Genomic DNA, 20,463 nt, shown 5'->3' on the forward strand with positions numbered 1-20,463 from the left:
GGTTCACTTAAAAAATCTGCCTTGAGTTAACATACATTTTTCTTGCTCCATATCAGCATGAGCTAGGAACAGTATTAAGCCCTTCAATCAGATTTCTTGTTTTGCTATGGTACAAAGCTTCTCTTGCTTCTTCATACTAAATTATATCACTCAAAAATTACAACCTAGCTAGCTGGCTAAGGTTAGGCAATACTTTCTCTCCAGAAAAATGTCATTCCAGTGCTGGCATTAGTTACTCTTTTTATTTATCTTGATGGATACTTTGTGTAATATGTATACTATACTGCTTAAATTACTTTATCACTAATATAATTTAATTATATTATATTGATAACATGTGTATTTCTCCTCTTTCAGACTGCAAATTCAACTGTCACAAGAGGTGTGCATACAAAGTGCCTAATGACTGTCTTGGGGAAACTATAGGAGGTAATAAAACATTACTGCACATGGGCTCTTCATCAAAGTTGATTCTAAATTGAAAGGATCTGCTTCAGTAGCTGTTGAAGGTGCTTGTGTCAGGGCTTGCCAAAATGGCATTAAGGAGTGGGGAAAAACAAAATTCTAAGATTTTAGAATCTTTTTACTATAATAACCATATGATTTCCAAGAAGATTTTCTTTTAATGATGATAAGAGAATGACCATTTAACAACAATTAGTTTAAATTAGTGCAATTTTTGAGAGCCCACAGAGATATGCTGTTTTTGTGTGAGATTCAGTGGGGTCCAAAAGTCTGAGACTACTTTTTGGTCATTAAAAGAAGATTCTGCACTTTTTTTCATAGACTTGTGATTTTACTTGCTTTGCACAAAAGGCTGACTTTTCTTTATATCTAATCTCTTCTTTTGAAGCATGTGTTCCTGTGCATGTGCACTCAAAGCTTCACTCTATAACCAGGTGTCTGCCATGGGCAGTGGCTGTCACAAGCATATTTTGCTGCAAATACTGGACCAACTGCAAAATATGTCACCTAATCAACAGTCTGCTCAGCCAGTGGTGGCATCCCCTGAAGAGCAGTCCTCCTTTAAAAACCCTTTCAGGAGACACCAAACCAAACCCCATTTACCAGCTTCAGAGTGATATGATGGTAAGCCAGTATTAACTGGCTACGCATGTCCCTGTATACAGTTTTACATCCTATCCATTTGCATAGATAATCACTTGTGAAAATGATGAAGGGTTCATTAGTGGGAGGATCTCTGGTGTCCTGTGACATGGCATGTAATGCCCATACCAACCATCAGAGCAAAACAGATTAACCCATGTTGGTTGGTTAGTTCTCATCTCTTCTGGGTGGGATCTGAAAGTCCAACATGGCAGGTACCTTTACTGTGTTAAATCAGAGCATTTTAGGTTCAAGTCTCCCAAACTGCTTCAAAAAGGTATAAAGGGGAGATCTGAAACAGACCTAAGGCAGTCTGTCAATATTCAGGGTATATTTCTCTCTGCAACTATTTCCTGGGGCAGACATTTAAGAGAAATTTAAGAGCTTTGCATTCTGAGTCTGCAGGCAAATTCATTGACCCCTCTTTGCCTGCAGCTCTTTGGGTACCCTGGAAAAGCTTGAGGATCCATGCAATTAATCTCAGCCATTAATGGTTGCTCACTCACTTTCAGGGTGGTAACCTAATATACCTGCCAGGTTCTTTTAGAATTATGCACCACACAGAGTGAATATCTGCACCAGGTTACGCATGTAACCCGGTTCCCTGAGAAGGGAATGAGGCGTTGCATCATGGCTGATGCTATGGGAACACTTCTATGTCTGAAGCTCTGTGTGAAATGATGAAGTATATGACAAAGCACAGTGTGCCAGCAAGACCATAAAAGGGCATCTATGTCATATTACTCCAGCTTCTACTTGTCTGAAGGAAGCGCAAGTGGATGCCTGGGGTGTGGCTAGTGAGGCAGCATCTCATTCCCTCCTCAGGGAACCGGGTTACATATGTAACCTGATGCAGTTCTATTTTGAGGGAACTCAATGCTGGGTCATGGCTGACGCTATGGGAATGCCAATACTGCCAAATGCTGGGAGATGTCTGTCCCAGAGGTTGTGAAATGAGCCAGGAGCAGAGCATCATTAGCCCTATAAGACCCAAGAGACAGGAGTGGGTCCAGGTCCAGGTTATAGAACCTGATGAAGGTGTGCGGAGAGGACCAACCTGCCGCAGCACAAACATCCTGGGGGGGAACGCCCCTAGCAGGGTGCTGGACAAAGCAATACACCTAGGGTTAGCCACACAGTGCACCTCATAGGCCTAGGAGACAGCTACCACTACCCAGCACAAGATGCTGCTTGGAGACCGGATTGCTTTTGTTGCGGCTGCCAAAGCAGATGAAAAGGGAGAGGACTTATGCCTTGTGCTTGAGCAGGTGCTGTCTATCCTGCTCCACCAACTAGTGGGGTGGAGGAAGAAGGCTTGCAGAAAGGCGGGACAACCGGCTTATAGCAAAGCCATTTCCAGGGTCAGAAACTCCTCAGAGGCTGACTCCATTGGCTCAAAGTGGGCTTGGAGAAGCCCCTCCGGGACCACTGAGAGGTCTCAGGAGGGGAGACACAGTCTACAGCAAAGCCTCAGCCATCTGGCACCGCGCAGGAGGTGAGAGACAGGAGAACATGCATGTGACTCACAGCAATGGCTGCCAGGTATACCTCAATGTAGAGGGTGATAGGCCCTCAAAGAGGCATGTCTGCAGGAACTGTTCTAACAATTTGGAGCAAACAAGTCTAAAATTGGGTGTAGCCCCTGTCCTTCTTGGGAACCAAGACATGCAGGCTCAACCTGGGAGGGGAGTGCACTCTACAGCCCCTTTCTCAGATGCGAGAGAGGTTCCTCATGGAGGAACGAGGTACGGTCTGTGCCAGCAAGAGTGGCACAAGAATGGGTTTCCCACAGAACCCATTGTGATGCACCTGGCAGAATCTTCTGCACTGCCAGGTGGTCTGAGAAAGGTGTTAGCCTCTCTCTGTTCTCACCTTGCATAGTGCCCTGAAACAGCAAGCTGGCAGGGGCTAACCCAGGAGGTGGCAAAACATAAGGAGCAGGAGCATGGGTGGTCATATCTGAATCCTGAAGCACCGGAGGTGGCGGGGTAGGCAGCAGTGGAAATGGCCCTAAAGGGGCATCCCTGAGAACCCTATCCCTCTGACATTAGGATTCCTTTCTGGCCCACATGACAGTGATGGTTGTCTCTTGCCTGGTGGACCTGCCCCTAAGCGCTGGCCAACCAGTCCAATTATACATGGGATGGTTCAGGCTGCAATGCTAGCCTTCTTTTCCTGCCTCAGCAGGCAGGGGGTGCCGGCCTAGCCCTAGCCCTGGTGGGTGCCGGCCTAGCCCTAGCTTCTCACTGTGGCAAAGGAAGAACAGGCCCTTAGGAGACATTAGGACATCTAAAAGAAAGGTTTTGTCCCTTTCTTTTATCTCTGTCAGATTGCCTCCCTATGGCAACTAAATGCGGTTATGAAGTGGCCGATGGCATGAGCCGTCTACTTTGTGACCTCACTGTTGAGCTCCTTTAGCAGGTCAGCTTGGTATGACTGCAAAACTGCCACTGTGTGCAGCACCGCAACGACTTAACCTGCAGGATTGTAGGCCTTCCCTATAAGGCCAATGTGGGCCTCAGTGGGAATGTTTCTCCATGCAGCCAGTGAAGGGAAGAGATAGCCTGCAAGCATCTCTTCAACCCTAGGCATTGCCGCATACACCTGTTCATCAAAGTCCACAATGGCTGAGTAGTCAGCAGTGGCTCAGGAGAACAGTCAGACAGAATAAGGATTATTCCACAACCTCAACACCTCAGTGTGGAGGTATAGAAAAAAAGGGAGACACCTGCATGGAGGTGGAAGGCAGCTTGAAGTTAGTCATAGATTGTCAAGCTCATAGTGGACAACACTAACCTTTCATCATGCCAAACTAAGCTAAACTTAGCAACAGCACATGTGATTACCTCCAGGAGCTTTTCAAACACCACAGAATGCAGTAGCAATTCGAATGCTGTTTGCCCTTTGTTGCTCCGCTTCATCACATGAGCTACCCGAGCCAATAAATTGGCGTGATTTCATACATAGCTTCAGACACATAGAAGCGTTCCCATAGCATCAGCCATGACGCAGCATCGAGTTCCCTCGAAAGGGAATTCTCACGTATAAGCTGATTCTGGTGTTCCCTTAGTTACAGCAGTTTAACCCCCACTTTAACTGGTTTACTTGATCAGTGTGTATTTGGGAACCTCAATGTAAAGACTTCTGTTTTGGGAATCCTGTAAAAGCTTAACTTTCAAGTCGCTACAGAGTACCATGACCCCCAAATGCAAGGCCCAGATCCTTTACACTGGCCCTATGATTGTGCCATCAAAATACTCCTGGTTGCTTCTCCACCTCAGGATAGGCTTGTTAACCTTTTAGGCCTTGTACAAAGAGCAGTGGAGGTATACAATCAGGAGTCATTGTTGTTAGTGTTTTTTCCACCCTTCATCTCCAGTGAGGGTGGGTTTTTTCCTTTGTGTAAGAGAAGAATGGGGACCTTTGTCATTGTATAAATTACTATGACATCAACAAGACAACCATATAAGACTGCTACACTGGCCCTATGATTGTGCCATCAAAATACTCCTGGTTGCTTCTCCACCTCAGGGTAGGCTCTTTAACCTTTTAGGCCTTGAACAAAGAGCAGTGGAGGTTTACAATCAGGAGTCATTGTTGTTAGTGTTTTTTCCACCCTTCATCTCCAGTGAGGGTGGGTTTTTTCCTTTGTGTAAGAGAAGAATGGGGACCTTTGTCATTGTATAAATTACCATGATTTCAACAAAACAACCATATAAGACTGCTACCTCCTGCCTATTATGACCACTGCTTTCAAGTCACTGCAGTGTTCATTTTCAATTACAATTCCATTACATTTCTGTGTAGCCAGTCGTGGTATAAACATGATTGCATGTATATACAATGTCTTGCAGTTCCTAGGTTCAAGGCACAAGTCTGCAAGCAGAGTGTCATTGGTAATCACAGCTGTACTGATGTTCAGTCTAACAGTGCTCGTGTAATATGGCCAAAAATGGTAAAAAATAACATCAAATTCTTGAGGTTTTGAGAGAGTCGATGAGTGCTTTCTCCTTACGTTTCCTTAATTCATTGCTACCATAACAACAACAGACATTGCCCAAAAAGATGCCATTAATGTTAGATACATCATTATTGAATTTTCATACAAATGTAAAGGAGAAATGTTTCATTTTTTTATCTGCTCATTTATACATTTATTCAGTTATCCAGTTGTGTTGCATCACCACATTGCATAAATGCATGCAGATACAACTGAAGGGCTTTGGATCATGTTAACATCAAACATCACTCTCAGTGATCTCAGTTACTTGGCTGTTGTTAGCAATTGAGCTTGTTTAAGCATTTCAGAAATTGCTGATCTCTTGGGATTTCCACACACAACTGTCTGTAAAGTTTATACAAAATGGTGCAAATTTCAATCCTTTGTGCACATTGTTGATGACAGAGATCAAAGGAGAATGACCAGAATGGTTTGAGCTGACAGGAAATTATAGTAACTTATATAAGAACTCTTCACCACCATAATGGACAGACAAGCATCTCAAAATGCAGAGCACATCAAACCTTTAGTTGGATGAGCTTTAACAGCAAAAGACCCCACCATGAATCATTCCTGTCAGTTAAGAACAAGAATCCAAAGCTATGATGGACACAGACTCATCAAATCTGGACAGTTAAAAACTGGAAAAAGCCCAGGTAACTGTCCAGTTTGGGTGAGACTGTGCCCATGAGAGCCTCAGATTCCTGACCTTGGTTGACAGAAGTGGAACCCAATGTGGTCTTCTGCTGTTGTAGTCCATCCACCTCAAGGTTGGTGTTTTGTGTGTGCTGAGATTTTTTTCTCACCATGGTTGTAAAGAGTGATTATTTAAATTATTGAACCAGTTTGGCCATTTTCCTTTCTCTTATTAACATTGTGTTTCCACCCACTGTTCTGTGTAAACTCCATGATTAGCATTTTCTTAAGCAATTAGACGAACTCAAACCAGCCCATCTGGTACCAACAACCATGACATAGTTAAAGTCACTGAGATCCCAATTTTTGGCAATTTTTTTCTCATGTTCAGCATGAACATTAACTTAAGCTCTTGACCTGTAACTGAATGGTACCACCTGAGTCTGTATATTTTATTTTTCATTGTGTGTGTATACCCATATTGATCTTTTGCATTTGCGTTCTTTCTCCCAGATATATTTAGTCCAGCTGCAGACACAGAAGTACCAATGGACTATAGTAATGAATATTTGGACTCAGAAAGAACTTCACTGATGGATGATTCAGATGAGGCCTGCAGTATCCCTGGCTCCTTCTCCCCAGACAACAGTCAGGATGGAGCCAGTGGAGACCAGAGGTCAGACACACACTATATCTCTCACTGATTTTCTTTCTTTTTAAAACACAGATTAAGCATGTTTCTCCTCATAATTGCCACAGTGCTAATATTCCCCTCATGAGAGTGGTACAGTCAGTGAGACACACCACACGCCGCTCCAGTACAGCTATTAAGGAAGGCTGGATGGTGCACTACAGCAACAAGGACACCCTGGTACACTGCTTTTCTAGTTTGTACAAATAATTTCCTTTGCACTGCAACTAATAAGACACAATAAGGAACTTGCATTTCACTACCAAATATGAGTGTGACTAATACTGATTGAAGGGGAAAAGACTAGAATTATATATTGACATATCTTGACCTGAACTCAACAGAGGAAGCGCCACTACTGGCGCCTGGACTGCAAGTGTATCATCCTTTTCCACAATGACACCACCAATAAATACTATAAGGTAAGAATTGTCCAAACTTATACAGTGTCCTTGTTACTGCTTTGTTGTCTTAATATAATTAGGTGGCTCATTCCCATTGTTTAAACAGTGTGCATGGTTTCCTTACATATTTATTTCCTTATATAATCACCCATATTGACAAAATAATCAAATACTTTCCCTCTGAGGTCTGAAGGCAAATGAATTTTAAACATAACTCCTAGCTCTGACTGTGAACTGCAAACATTTTATTTTTCTTATCATGTTTTGGAAATAATTGTGAAAGGCCAGATGATTACAGCTTTAATACAGAAGGAATTAAGAAACAGTCTCTTATAAGCTGGCTAGAAAAAGATGCCACCAGGACCTCCATTCCTTCTCTGGATTCACCACTGATTACTGCTTAGCGATGTGATTGGAAAAAGGTTACATTATGATGTGGCATGTGACCACACATGTGGTAGCTTAGTGGTTATCTTTAGTTCATAAATCATAATTGCTCTTGCATACAGTACATCATAAGTGAACTGGAATGTCTGTCTCTGTGAGGAAAATCTACAAAAAAAAAAGTGTGTTCCAGAGCAATTGGAACATGAAATTAAACAACTTCAGATTATACAATAGCAGGGTTCTGGTACAGTGTTACCAAATCAGGAAAGTCACTGAGTAAAAACCATGTTTACTTTCTCCATCATGCTTTTGTTCAGGAGAGATCACAGTTCTTGGGACTGTGTAGCAAATGTCTTGTTAACATTCCACTTGTTTCTCACAATTCATTCCATTCCATTTTTTGTAACAGCACAATTCATTCCATTCCATTTTTTGTAACAGCATTGACCTCTTTGTCCATAGTCAGTCCACATTTTTATTATTATTATTATGCGTTTGCATGCATGTCACTTTACATTACACTTTACACTTTATATTGATCCTGTTTACATGTAACTTAATATTTGCACTCACTGTCAACACTATTCTTTTGCACAGAGTCGGTTTACATGTTGTTTTGGACCAAAGTTTCATAATTGTGATACCTTTAGTTGTTTATAAATCTTTCATAAGGAATTACCCATGAAATCGAGGGCAAAAATGCACTGGCCAACTTCTAACTGATTACTACTAAAAGTCATTTTCAGACTATTTACATAGAGTCAACTTGGTGTGTGTAAAGATTTGGCCCACTGGAACTCTGATAAAGTGAATTAAACCAAAAATAAATTTGTCTCTAATCTGTTGGAGTTGTAAAAAGCTGAAATTGAATAGGTAAATCTATACTTTTGGTCTCAACTCTATAGGCTGATAAATAGCTATGCAGTATTTTTTTGCCCAACTGAGCATTTGTGAAAAACACATAACACAGAATGATATTAGGGTATTCCCTAATACTATATCCTGTGTGACCCTGATCAGGAACAAAGCAGTACCTGAAGGTGAGTGAAAGTATGATCAGGAAGAAACTGTGATTCATTATGCATCTATTTCCAGTCATTGTTATAACGTACATTAATTGAGTTTTACGATGTTAAGACCAATTTAGTGTATATTCGTTTATGTTAATTTTTATAAAGGGCGCTAATGAGTCTGCATGTGACTGTAGATTAATGTGAAATATGACTTCAATATAAAAATTGAAGTGATATATGATAGTTCAAATCTTTTTTCTTCACAGGAAATACCTCTTTCTGAAATTCTTGAAGTATGCCCAGCAGGTGATTTCAGTTTGGTACCCAGTGGTGCCAGCCCACACTGTTTTGAGATTGTGACTGGTACTATACGATACTTTGTGGGTGAGGCCTCCCAATTACCTAGCATGACAGTTCCCAACTCACCAAATAGTGTAGGACCCAGTAGTGGAGTGGGACAGGAAGCTGCTAAAGCTTGGGAAAACGCCATTCGCCAGGCCCTTATGCCTGTCATCTTCCAAGACAATCCGCAATCTGAAGGCAGCACCCCTCACAGTAAGCAAAAGATCTCTGAACTGATCAGTTTTTTTTAATGCTTGAGGTTGAATGCTTCAGTGCTTAATTGTAGATTGTTTCTTAGGACAGGCATCAGTCAGTATTTCAGTGTCCAACAGTCAGATTCAGGAGAATGTGGTAAGTTTACATAACTGTACAATTAAGAACTTATTTCTGGTTACAAATATTAAAGCTTAAGAGGATGATTTAAACAGTAATGAAGAAATTAATCATTAGTATGGTATTCATCTTTCTGTAGGATATTGGCATGATTTATCAGATTTTTGCTGATGAGGTTTTGGGTTCTGGCCAGTTTGGAGTGGTATATGGTGGTATGTATTTTCAAGAATTTAGAGGAAAATTGTTTCACAGTATTTTAAATATCCATTTATCCAATAAAACATATCTTTTACAATCATTGTTTATTAAACAGGAAAGCACAGAAAATCTGGAAGGGATGTGGCTGTCAAGGTGATTGACAAGCTTCGTTTTTCAACTAAACAGGAGAGCCAGCTGAGGAATGAGGTGGCCATACTCCAGGTAGCCATTATGAGGAACTTTTTAAGGAACTGCACTTGCATTACCAATTTGTATCTTAACAAATGTCTATTTATATGTGCCAATTTTTCTGGCTTACAAATCTGGTTATATTTTTTATAAGCTGGTTTTGAGTATGCTTTCCGTTTATGTTGCCCCATAATAACAAAGGCCTTTTTTTTTTTTCCTATTTCCATTCTCATTACTGTTTTTTTCTTCAGAATCTGCGTCATCTTGGCATAGTGAATCTGGAGTGTATGTTTGAAACTCCTGAAAAAGTGTTTGTTGTTATGGAGAAGCTTCATGGGGATATGCTCGAGATGATCCTCTCAAGTGAGAATGGACGTCTACCTGAGAGGCTCACAAAGTTCCTGATCACACAGGTCAGAATCTGTTAATAACCTGAAGATATACGGCTATCACATACAGTACATAAGCTGCTTTGAACATTCATTCAGATTTTGTTGTTCTGTGTGTAATTACTCAAAAACGATTGATTGACAAGATACCTTAACCTAAATATATACAGGCATTTGTACACAGCTGTGAGTTCATATTTATTCTCCGTGGGTTAATATTTAATGAGTGTGGAGTTGCGTCTGCCCTGCTGTACTTACATTTCAATCATTGTTCTAAACAGGAAAATAAATAGAATCATGTAACATATAACTATATACTTTTCTTTTACCCCTCTTTCTTTTTCTGTTCATCATACTGCAGATCTTGGCTGCCCTAAGGCACCTCCACTTCAAGAATATTGTGCACTGTGATTTAAAACCTGAGAATGTGCTGCTGTCTTCAGCTGAGCCTTTCCCACAGGTAAATACTTCAAAGCAAACACAAACTGTAACATTATCAATAAAAGTACAGTGAGATTTCATAGTTAACATTTGTTTTCTTCTGCCAATTTGCTAAATTATGAGCGATAAAAATGTATATAATTTTTAAAGATATTTAAAGATAGCTATTGCCATTTTAATTTTGCTATAATTTTGAGTGATATCCAAGTCTACTTTTGATAAATAATTATTATGTTTAGATTTACTTATTTAGTTGTACAGCTAAAGGAGAAATAAAGGTTCTAGCTTCTATTCTGTTTCCCATGTATGCAACACATATCCCTCAGATCATGTTTGTCTCATATGAAAGAACGTAAACATGCTGTTTTGAATAATCACCATGTTTTTACATGATCCCTCTCTGCCACGCACCACTTTTTTGCAGTTTGTTTGCACAAATTTAATGTGTATAAAACCTCTGATTTGCTGAGTGGATACTGCTCACACTGTTCAATAAAATATTTTACATATAATGTAGGGACTTCTCCCTCTCTGTTACTCAAAATAAAGCACTTTTGTTATTATTATTATTATTTTTAAGTTCTTTTAACATTTCTCATTTTTTCCATGTGTTTCTTTCCATGTGTTTCCTTCTTTCTAGGTGAAGCTGTGTGATTTTGGTTTTGCCCGCATCATTGGGGAGAAGTCTTTTCGGCGGTCCGTGGTGGGAACACCTGCTTACTTAGCTCCAGAGGTGCTGATGAACCAGGGGTACAACCGGTCTCTGGATATGTGGTCTGTAGGAGTCATTATGTATGTCAGCTTGAGTGGGACCTTTCCCTTTAATGAGGATGAAGATATTAATGACCAGATTCAGAATGCTGCTTTCATGTACCCACCAAACCCTTGGAAGCAAATCTCTCCAGAAGGTACATTTATTTCAATCATTATTTCTCTTTGTATTTCTTAAAATAGCATTTATAAGAATCATGACTGAAAGATGACAACAGGTACAATTTTTGAATTTTAGAAAATTCAGGAGAAACCTGAATCACTGCATAGTACAAATTTTATGTGTCATCTCTCCTTCTCCATCCCTTTCATAGCTATTGATCTCATCAATAATCTGCTTCAAGTGAAGTTGAGAAAACGGTATAGTGTGGACAAGAGCCTGAGTCATGCCTATTTGCAGGTAATATGCACAAAAGGTGCAGGAGTACTGGAATCATGGATTAAAGAAATTTGAAATAGCAAGGAGACAGGAAAAATGATAATTTAGAAAACATAGTTTTTACTGTAAAATAAGACTTGATTTAAATATGATATAAATTTGATCTCTATTTAATATCCTTGCCTCCAAATTAATCTTTCTCCCCCATGTATCTGCCCCTTAATCTAGCTTTTCTGTTTTCTCATTGTTTAATAAGGACTATCAAACATGGCTGGACCTGCGGGAACTGGAATCAAAGCTTGGTGAACGTTATATAACCCATGAAAGTGATGATGCTCGCTGGCAGAGGTTCGCTCAGGAGCACTCACTGCCTTACCCAGCCCACCTAGTACCTGCATTTTCTGCCTCTGACGATGAGGGGACTGATGATGCTTGTATGCAGGGATTGACTGAACGTGTTAGCATCCTTTGAGAAGTGGAAGTGGAAAAGGAGGCCAAATGTCAGTTGGAGGGGGCATTTAGCTATTTCCAAAATTGGCTTGAAGAGATTTTGGACCTTTTCTCCTCTTTCCTTTTTCATATATCAACTCCCTCTAGCTTCTTTGCACTATGTGCAGCTGTATGGTCCAACTCTGTTAATAAAGACACCTCAGCTGTTATCTTTTCAGGCAGGTAGAGGTTCCTTTATGCCAAACATTTTCTTAGTTTACGATACACAGAGGTAGGATGATGATAAAAGCAAACATAAATGTGTACAGTGAAAAGATGTTGTTGTACATATTTCTTTCAACGCTTCTTTAGCCTGATTCAGTTCAAAATGGTGGTAAGTCTATGTTCTTATGCAATATGCTTTAATGGATGTGATTTATTCAGTTTTTCACTGATGTCATATAATTTGTCAGCTGCAAATTGGATGATTTGTTTACGTACAATAAAGAACACACTTATCAGACAAAAGCATGCTTGTTCATATTTTCCATCTGGAAGATTTTCTTAATTATTTTATTTTTATTTTACCTCACCAAATATAATATTTATGATAAAATCGGAAATAGATAAACAAATATTGCAGATTCTTTTGAGAATTTAACTGTACTGTCAATTAAGAGTGCAGTTTAAATAATATAAATAAAATCATATAGATCAATATGTGGACCATTCTTCAAAACAATAATTTAGGTGCGTCCTGCATCATTGACATCAAACTTCCATTTAAATTTTATTCTGATATTAATTTACATATTAATTTTAATAAATATATAAAATACCACATATATGCACTTACATAGAATAGAAAAGCTGTTTAACAAAATTCCTGACAAAACAGGTTAATAGGAAAACCAGTATTTGCACATAACCTGTACAGTGATACCTGTCAGTAGTAATGTATATTCAATGATAAATTGTACTTGGAGCCAACTGGTTGTAAACTAGCAGTAATTTTATATTTCTATTAAGGACTATTGATGCTGCATTCCGTACTAACACTTGTTTATGTACCTAACAAAATTATATTACTAAATTAAACAACACCCTGAATAGAGGAGAGTAATAGGTCGTTTACTTTAACCAATATTGTTTTATTACTGTGATTGATTATTAATTGAGATTGAAAGATTTTAAGTATGAGATTCTTATGCAAATGAACTTTGTTGCTGAGCTGTAACCTTTTGTAAAATATTTGAGACAGTGGGGAGGTTTGATATTGTCATATGGTTTGACAGATGGCAAAGACAAGATCAAGTTCATTAATGAATGGTTTGATAAATATTACATTATAAAGTTACAATCATACAAACTTTTACTGACTGGCCTCACCTCCTTCTATATAAGTTCTTGCGTTTCAGTGTCTGTTTCACATGCTTCTGCTGATGTATGTTGTTTGCTGCTTTGCCTTCCATAGTCTTGCTCATAGGCTGTATATTTTTGTTTATACATTCAATTTTGTTGTTTCTTTTGTACATTTAAAAATAAAAGTCTACCCTTGCATTCTTGCCTCTGTGACTCTCTGACATATACAGCCTATGACTATGGTTTCCATCCAGATGTTTCTCAGGCATACTGAGGAATATTAATAACAAAGTTTAAAATAAAGGTAATTTTGTCAGTGTTAAAGGAGGTATGTACTGTAGAGTCAAAATTATGCATCGATAATGCTGGCAGAGAGGAATTATTATTATTTTTTTTATAACAGGTGACATTCTTACAAAATGGCTTTACAAAAACATGAGTTTAGGATGTAAGTTTTAACTTGATAAATTTATCCCCATTGTGAAACTCAGAAGTAATGGAGGAATATCTCCCTGAGATTATATGAGGAAGAAACCCTTAGAGGAACCAGACTCAAAAGGGAACCAGTCCTCATCTGGGTGACAATGGAGAGTATGATTGAATAATGTCCTTTCTACAAGTGTATATAGTCAAGTGGAGCTTTTGAGCAATGTGTAGATAAGAGAATCAGCAGTCTCATGTATCTCCAGGGTCTACATGGGGCCAACCTTAACAGCAGTGGGCACTACCAAGTGCCTCAACCCTGAGCAAATGTATGAGAGTGGTGGAGTGACAGCATCTAATATAATCCAATTTCCCCAAACACTCTGTGCCTATTAAACCTCCCGATCTGCTCCTTTAGCTAAGAAAAACTATTCGTAAAAAAGTTTAACTAAACAAACTGTGTTTTTCAGTTGCACTTAAACAACTGAACCAAACACTGTTCCATACCTGTGGGGCTGCCCCCTGTGGTAGGTAAACTTGAGGTATTATAAATTACCCTACATCTTTCGTATCACCTGTTCATTGATTGAAACATGAGTGCAAAATTGTTTAAATGAATTGCAGTCTAAAGCCATCTTCAGGATGTCTATGTGGTATCATCTCTATACTGTTCAGAAATGTTTAAGGGGAAGAAAAATCCACCAATGCCTGATGAATACATGTTTGTTTGAGTACTACCTGGCACTTAGTATTTCTGCTCTGGACAGGGGGAGAGCTGACCATATCCAGCCTTCAATATCTGCCAATAATCTCTCTGGGGCAACATCATTCTGGTGGAATAGGCTTGGGAAAGGGCTTATGGTGAAAGCAGAGTCCAGTAGGCACTGGATGGTGGCTTGGTCTGCAACTTTTTTTTTTCCCGTCGTGGTTTCTGCATGCAAGCCTAATGCTGCTAGTGCTGCAGTTGGGCTAGTGACTGAAAGATTTGTGCCATGTCTGCATGGCTTCTGTTCTGTTCCTTATATATTCATAACCAGAATAATCATGACTGCAGTGGACTTTAACAGAAGACCAAACCACAAACCAAGTCATAGAAAGATAGTTTTATTGCCCAGGTGTTGGAGTACTTTTCTGTTTTGTTTTGATTTATAGAAAAAAAACTGTACAGTTAAACACAAGCAATTGGAAATTGAAGCATTTTTCCCATAAAGTTTTAGGAATCCTATCTGCAGTTAAAAAACAAACAAACAAACAAACAAACAAACAAACAAACAATCAATCAAAAAAAAAAATCCAAACATTTTCTTTTAATTATTTTCACTTCCATTTCCCTTATGTTTTTATATTCTGCAAACTGTTCAGTGCATGCAATACCATTTTCTTCAAGATAGCCAAACGTTAAAAAAGAAATAAACAAAACCTACTGAAATTAATAAAACAGTTAAACCATTAATAAATCCCATTAAATCTTTTTAAGAGAATTTGTGTGTGTGTGTGTGTGTGTGTGTGTGTGTGTGTGTGCACATTTTCCACACACATACACGTACACATACATACAAACGCACACACACACACACACACGCACACACACACACACACACACATTTATATAGACCCATTAAAAACAAAAAAATAATGTGTATGCTATTTTTTTTTATTACATTTTATATATTTTAATCCCCTAACACTTAAAGTTAGATCTTTAAACAGAGTTTTTTTTTCAATTGTGCCCTGGTTTTTCTTTCCTGGAGATGTCGAAAATAGTAGTTATTTATACAAAACACTTTCTTATATACAAGAGTCATTATCTGCAGAAATTGTACTGACAGGAGGGGCCTGGGTAAAGCAGGAAATCTGATTGGTTGAGGAAATTGGCCACACAGGGTGGATGGGGATTGATTCCTGACTCCACCCAATATCAACACAGCTTTTCCTGTGATTACTGGTAACTACAGGATCCCTGATTTCAACTGGCTAAACAGGCCTGCCCCACTGCATAACAACTGCATTTCTCAACAGAAGCAATCACATAAAGAAAAATAAGACAAACCAAACAGGAGATCATACATATTAAAATGAAAAACTGAAAGTCACATCAGTCCATTGTGAGTATTTCCAGTGGTTATTTTTTTTTAAAAAAGTGCATGGAATGTCTGAACAAGTATGAATACTGTATGTCCACAGAGAGAATGGCACAGTCTTAATGAAACCTCATCACCTGGGGTCAATATCACTCACAGCATTTAAACACAAGCCTCATTGTCATCACTTCACTCAGCTGATCTCCGTTCACACTTACATTTGCGAGGAATTAGTCACTGATGAATTCAATCACCTCTTTTATGTGGGTTTAATTTCTTTTTATTAATATATTGTTATTAGTTTATTTAAACATTTGAAAACTTTGTCCATTGTCATCTGTACATAGTGTGTTAGCACTCAATTATAATGTGAAGGTGCAAGTACAGAATGATTTTTTTTTTTTTTTTAATCTTATTACAAATACAACTGATTAAGCTCATGGCCGTTTTGCTATGGAGAGTAACTATCCAACAACTTCATTAAAGTGTGATCTTCATTGTGTTAGAGAACCACACTTCACTAGCAAGGGTTTAGACATTTTTAGACAGACTGACTGTTTTTACTACTGTGTTTGTTTAATTGGCTGCCTAACCTACACGATCCAACCAATCTGATCTTTGTAGGCAGACATCCAAGGCAAAGTTACAAAGTTATACACAAGTTCTGTATCATTTTTGGTAAATTATATTAATGTTTTCCTAAATGAAAGAGAAACAAATGTTTAGTTTTTTTAATTTTGGGTTTAGGATGGGAGTATAAAAACAGTGTGTGTGTGTTTAAAAATGAGTAAGTATCTATTATAAGTATCTACTGCCTTATCTGTTCAACTGACTGAATCAAATCAATCATGCCTTAATTGAAGTGTAAATCTTAACCACACTTCAAACATTTACATTATTTCCCTTATCTGAATTACACTTTTCAATAATGATAATAAAAGTTTTGGTGAGTAGGAAAAGGCTGAATGCCATGATAGTAACATGGTGAATTTGGTCAATACATGAGTTAACATATTGGTTATTTCTAATACACTACACACTGAACACCTGCTGAAAGGCAGCAATAATGATTTATAGAGTAAATAGGGCTCTGAAGATGTTTTCATCCTCTGGCTACAATGTGAAAGTGCTCACCAAATTAATTTCAGTGGTGTAGTTTTCATCCATGCTATAAGTATATATTAAATTGTGTGCAATCATGTCTGATATCAATACTTCCACTGGCCTTTAAGACACCACTGTAATAATAAATGTCATGTGACTATATTAATGCACCTAAACATCTGACTACATATTGGACTGTAGATTTGATTTGCATTTTACATCATTCTAGATAATTGCTGATCTCTTTCATTCTGATTCTTGAATAGCAAACTTTCTGAGCAGAAGCTTCTAATTATAAGACTCCAAACCTTAACACACAGGTATTTTTGTTGGTTGTTACATTTGTTATTCTTTTATCTCTCCTTTTGTGATCAACCTCTTCTTTTGTTATGCTGCTCTGAGCGATTGTCTTCAAATCTTTTTATATATATATACATATATATATATATATATATATATTATTTCTTTATTCAATTAGATATGACATATTTCTTTTCTAATCAATTATATATTCACTTTATCTTTAAGTAGAAATATATATCTATATATATATCTTTATCTATATATGCCTATATATAGATATTTTTTTGAAGAAACATTGTAATATATTTTCTTTTTTCTTTTCTGTATTGCAGGAGCCCTGATGTAGTGTTTTGTCTGTTGAAGTCTGTGAATAGTTTTTTAGAATAAAATTTTTTAACATTTAGTTAGGCTTGGCTTTGGGGCTCAGGGGAGGGAGACCAGATAATTAAGGATTCTTTCACATATGGCGTGTTTGGTCCATTTGAATTGAACATTTGTGTGTTTTCCCCTCGGTGTGATTAATTTAGGCATTTGAGAACACAGCAGTTGCAATAAGACTAAAAACAACAAGTCAGAGTGTGTCCGTGAGGTGCTCACTGTCCGTTTTCAAACACAGTTCCACTGCAGTGGGAGAGTGACTTGACCCTGAACTGACCCAACTGCAGGAAGCAAACTGGACATTCCATGTATTTTATGTTGTGTTTTGTGTATTTTTTGAACATGAGAGCTGCTAAACCGAGCTGTGAGGTGCAAACTGAGCCAAAGGACAGAGCTGTAGAGCTGCTAAAATGCAAAGAGTTCTGGATATTTGATGAATGTAAAACAAACAATAAGAGACAATAGAAGATGGATGTGGTACAAAAAATGTTTTAAAACTAGTTATTTATATGATTATCTAATCATTTATTTAGCACTTTCACCATGTTCTCCATTCTCACATGATTTTTGTGGGGTTTTTTTGTGTTTTTTTGGGTGTTTTTTAGTGTTTTTTTTTTTTTTTTTTGCTTTTTGTGTGTTTTTTTGTACATGCACTTGGCAATCCCACTGCTGTATTTTGGACCAGTGAATGAAAGAGTTTTACCAGTATGTTTTCAGCTCTACATGCCCATCAGCCAATGTTTTTTTTGTTTGTTTGTTTGTTTGCTTGATTTTTTTTGTTGGTTTTTTTTTTGTTTTGTTTTTTGTTTTTTTACTTTTTGGTTCATTTAATATTGTGCAGTGTGAAACTTGTCTTGTACAAGGTTTGGTTGGTGTTTTAAGGACATGAGAGAGAGAGATGCATTAACACTTCATTATCACTTCATCATCACTTCTTTTCTTGCAGTTTGCCTCCACTGTTCACTGCATTCACCCTTACTAACAAAAGCTGGTATCTATGTCACTGCAGCCATGGGTCAATACCGCCCTCTGGTGGAGGTAAAAACAAGTACTTGCAATGAAGACACGCTTTTCAGACATCAGCAGATATCTTGCTATTACATACACTTGCAATTCCCTCTATTTCTGATCCCTCATTCTTCAATTCTTGACACACCTTTGCTCTGTCCATCCATAAAAATCTGTGAGATGTTTACATGAGAAAGGGGAAGGTGAATCAAGCACAGAAAACAGACATCAGAACAGAAGCCATCCTTACATAGTTATAGTTAAGGAATATAGAGCATTGGGGAACAGGTGACACAGAAAAAAAAACACCTATAGTATTAACTCTGGACAAAAATGAGCACTGCAAGTGTCAATTAATTTTGCTGTATGGTAGATCTGTCCACCTTATTAGTCTTCCATTTTCTCTATCGCTTGACAGTAAGTGCTATATTTCAATATTGAAGCAGAGCAGAATGCAGGGAAAAGCTTTACACCCCTGTTTGTATTTTTCTTCTGTCCCCAAAGATCCAACCCAAATGCCTGGGCCTTCTGATGATGTGTGCCTATAACATGTGTACATATATACTTACATATATAAACACACATGCACACTCAGACAGACCCACATGCGAAGGCCTGAGAAAAGTCTAGAAATGTAAAATAAATAAATAAATAAATAAATAATGGGGAAAAAATCCATCCTCCGTAAAATGGCTCCAGTTTTTCTTTTTCAGTTTTGTTTTTAAAATAGTCATTAACACTTTGTACTGTGTTTATCAGCTGTATGAAAAAAAAAAATCCAAATACTTAACTTTATCAGCATACGCCACAATCACGGACTTGTCCAAACCAGCCTGACTAGGAAGGGAAAAAAAGACACCAAGCCTGCTTTTCTTTATGCATAAGCACTTTCCGAGGCAATGCTTATTCTTTTGCAAGAGACATAAAAAAGAAACATATTTATCTCCTTAAAAACATCTAGACATATTAGTGTGAAACAATATATATTTTAAAACTGTTGAATTTTCCTACTCTCAGGTAGTCAAATTAACAAGTGCACATCAAATGTAATTTGTGCATAAGGTCCAAGGTGTCTTCAGTGGAGAAAGAAATCAAAAGGAACAAAAAGAAGAAAAGTGAAAAAATATAGGTTTGGCATAGTATAATTGAAGACAGATGGCCAAAGGAGGAACATAGTATGCGAAGGGGGGAAGGGGGGCAAACAGAGAAAAATAGGTTAGGGTGGAAATAGGAGCAAGGGAGAAAGAGAAAGAAAGGACAGTGCGAAAGAGACCCCTGTGGTGGATAAGTCCAGTCAGTGCACAGTTTGTTTACCACCTTGTGCCAGGCAGACACTAAATGTATCTTAATGTATGCAATTATATATGTTTTTATGTGTGTGGAGGAGGGAGAACAGCACCTACACCAGTGTGTAGGACTTTGAATATGCCCCAGCACTCTGCTTCTGCAGTCTGCCCAATCCAGATGAGCTGCTCTCCAGCAGAGAGTCTCTTGAACCACCAACCTTGGAGCTGCTGCTTACGCCACCTCCCCCTGTGGAGCCAGAACTGGCCACAGCACCAGCTGCAGCTCCAGCAGCTCCGGTGCTTTGACCAGCTGAGGAGGTGGAGGAGGAGCTGGGCATGGTAAGAGTCCTTTGGGGCAAAGTGGATGTGCCCGAGCTGATGCTGGAGCCACCTGTGGTGGTGCTGGAGGCTGGCCCTGATGCTCCTGAGCTGGTTAGGCTACTTAAGCCACCATGGCTGAGCGTCAGGGCCTGTTTGGATGGGTCTAATGTCATGTGGCGGCCCTGTGTGTGGTAGGCACGAGCCGCCAAACTTCGAATAGAAGCTTCACGTGGTGGTACCACTGGGCATGGGTCATGCAACTCAGCTTGTTTGCGGAAGAATGGCTCTGTCTTCATATACAGGGGGAGATTACAGTACTCACCTGGGCAGAGAGAGAAAAAAGACAGAAGTAAAAATTAGTTAGCAGAAGTTAGCATTACTTTATAGAACAATCTTGTTCTTGCTCTTGTTCTTTAAAATCGAATGCACATAGAATTAAAAAACCTAATGAATGGTACTAAATAAATTACAACACACAATTCTGGTAA

At 38.5% G+C, this 20,463-nt stretch overlaps 2 protein-coding genes across 5 annotated transcripts in view; one reads left to right on the forward strand and one right to left on the reverse strand.

Moving 5' to 3' along the window:
• Positions 1–13,269, forward strand: part of prkd2 (protein kinase D2) — a 32,775-nt gene extending 19,506 nt beyond the window's left edge. For both annotated transcript variants that reach the window (XM_058413505.1, XM_058413504.1), the window contains 13 exons: positions 358–429; positions 6,257–6,419; positions 6,503–6,614; positions 6,779–6,856; positions 8,505–8,793; positions 8,879–8,931; positions 9,053–9,125; positions 9,227–9,333; positions 9,552–9,713; positions 10,051–10,149; positions 10,771–11,038; positions 11,216–11,301; positions 11,537–13,269. In XM_058413505.1, coding sequence (XP_058269488.1) covers positions 358–429; positions 6,257–6,419; positions 6,503–6,614; positions 6,779–6,856; positions 8,505–8,793; positions 8,879–8,931; positions 9,053–9,125; positions 9,227–9,333; positions 9,552–9,713; positions 10,051–10,149; positions 10,771–11,038; positions 11,216–11,301; positions 11,537–11,752 — 1,778 coding nt within the window. In that variant the 3' untranslated portion in view covers positions 11,753–13,269. The remainder of the gene's footprint in view (positions 1–357; positions 430–6,256; positions 6,420–6,502; positions 6,615–6,778; positions 6,857–8,504; positions 8,794–8,878; positions 8,932–9,052; positions 9,126–9,226; positions 9,334–9,551; positions 9,714–10,050; positions 10,150–10,770; positions 11,039–11,215; positions 11,302–11,536) is intronic.
• A 1,313-nt stretch (positions 13,270–14,582) lies between these two features.
• LOC131368211 (cell adhesion molecule DSCAML1) overlaps positions 14,583–20,463 on the reverse strand; it is a 92,317-nt gene continuing 86,436 nt past the window's right edge. For all 3 annotated transcript variants that reach the window (XM_058414192.1, XM_058414191.1, XM_058414193.1), the window contains one exon: positions 14,583–20,297. In XM_058414192.1, coding sequence (XP_058270175.1) covers positions 19,768–20,297 — 530 coding nt within the window. In that variant the 3' untranslated portion in view covers positions 14,583–19,767. The remainder of the gene's footprint in view (positions 20,298–20,463) is intronic.

Source organism: Hemibagrus wyckioides, linkage group LG17, assembly GCF_019097595.1.
Source record: "Hemibagrus wyckioides isolate EC202008001 linkage group LG17, SWU_Hwy_1.0, whole genome shotgun sequence".
NCBI lineage: Eukaryota > Metazoa > Chordata > Actinopteri > Siluriformes > Bagridae > Hemibagrus > Hemibagrus wyckioides.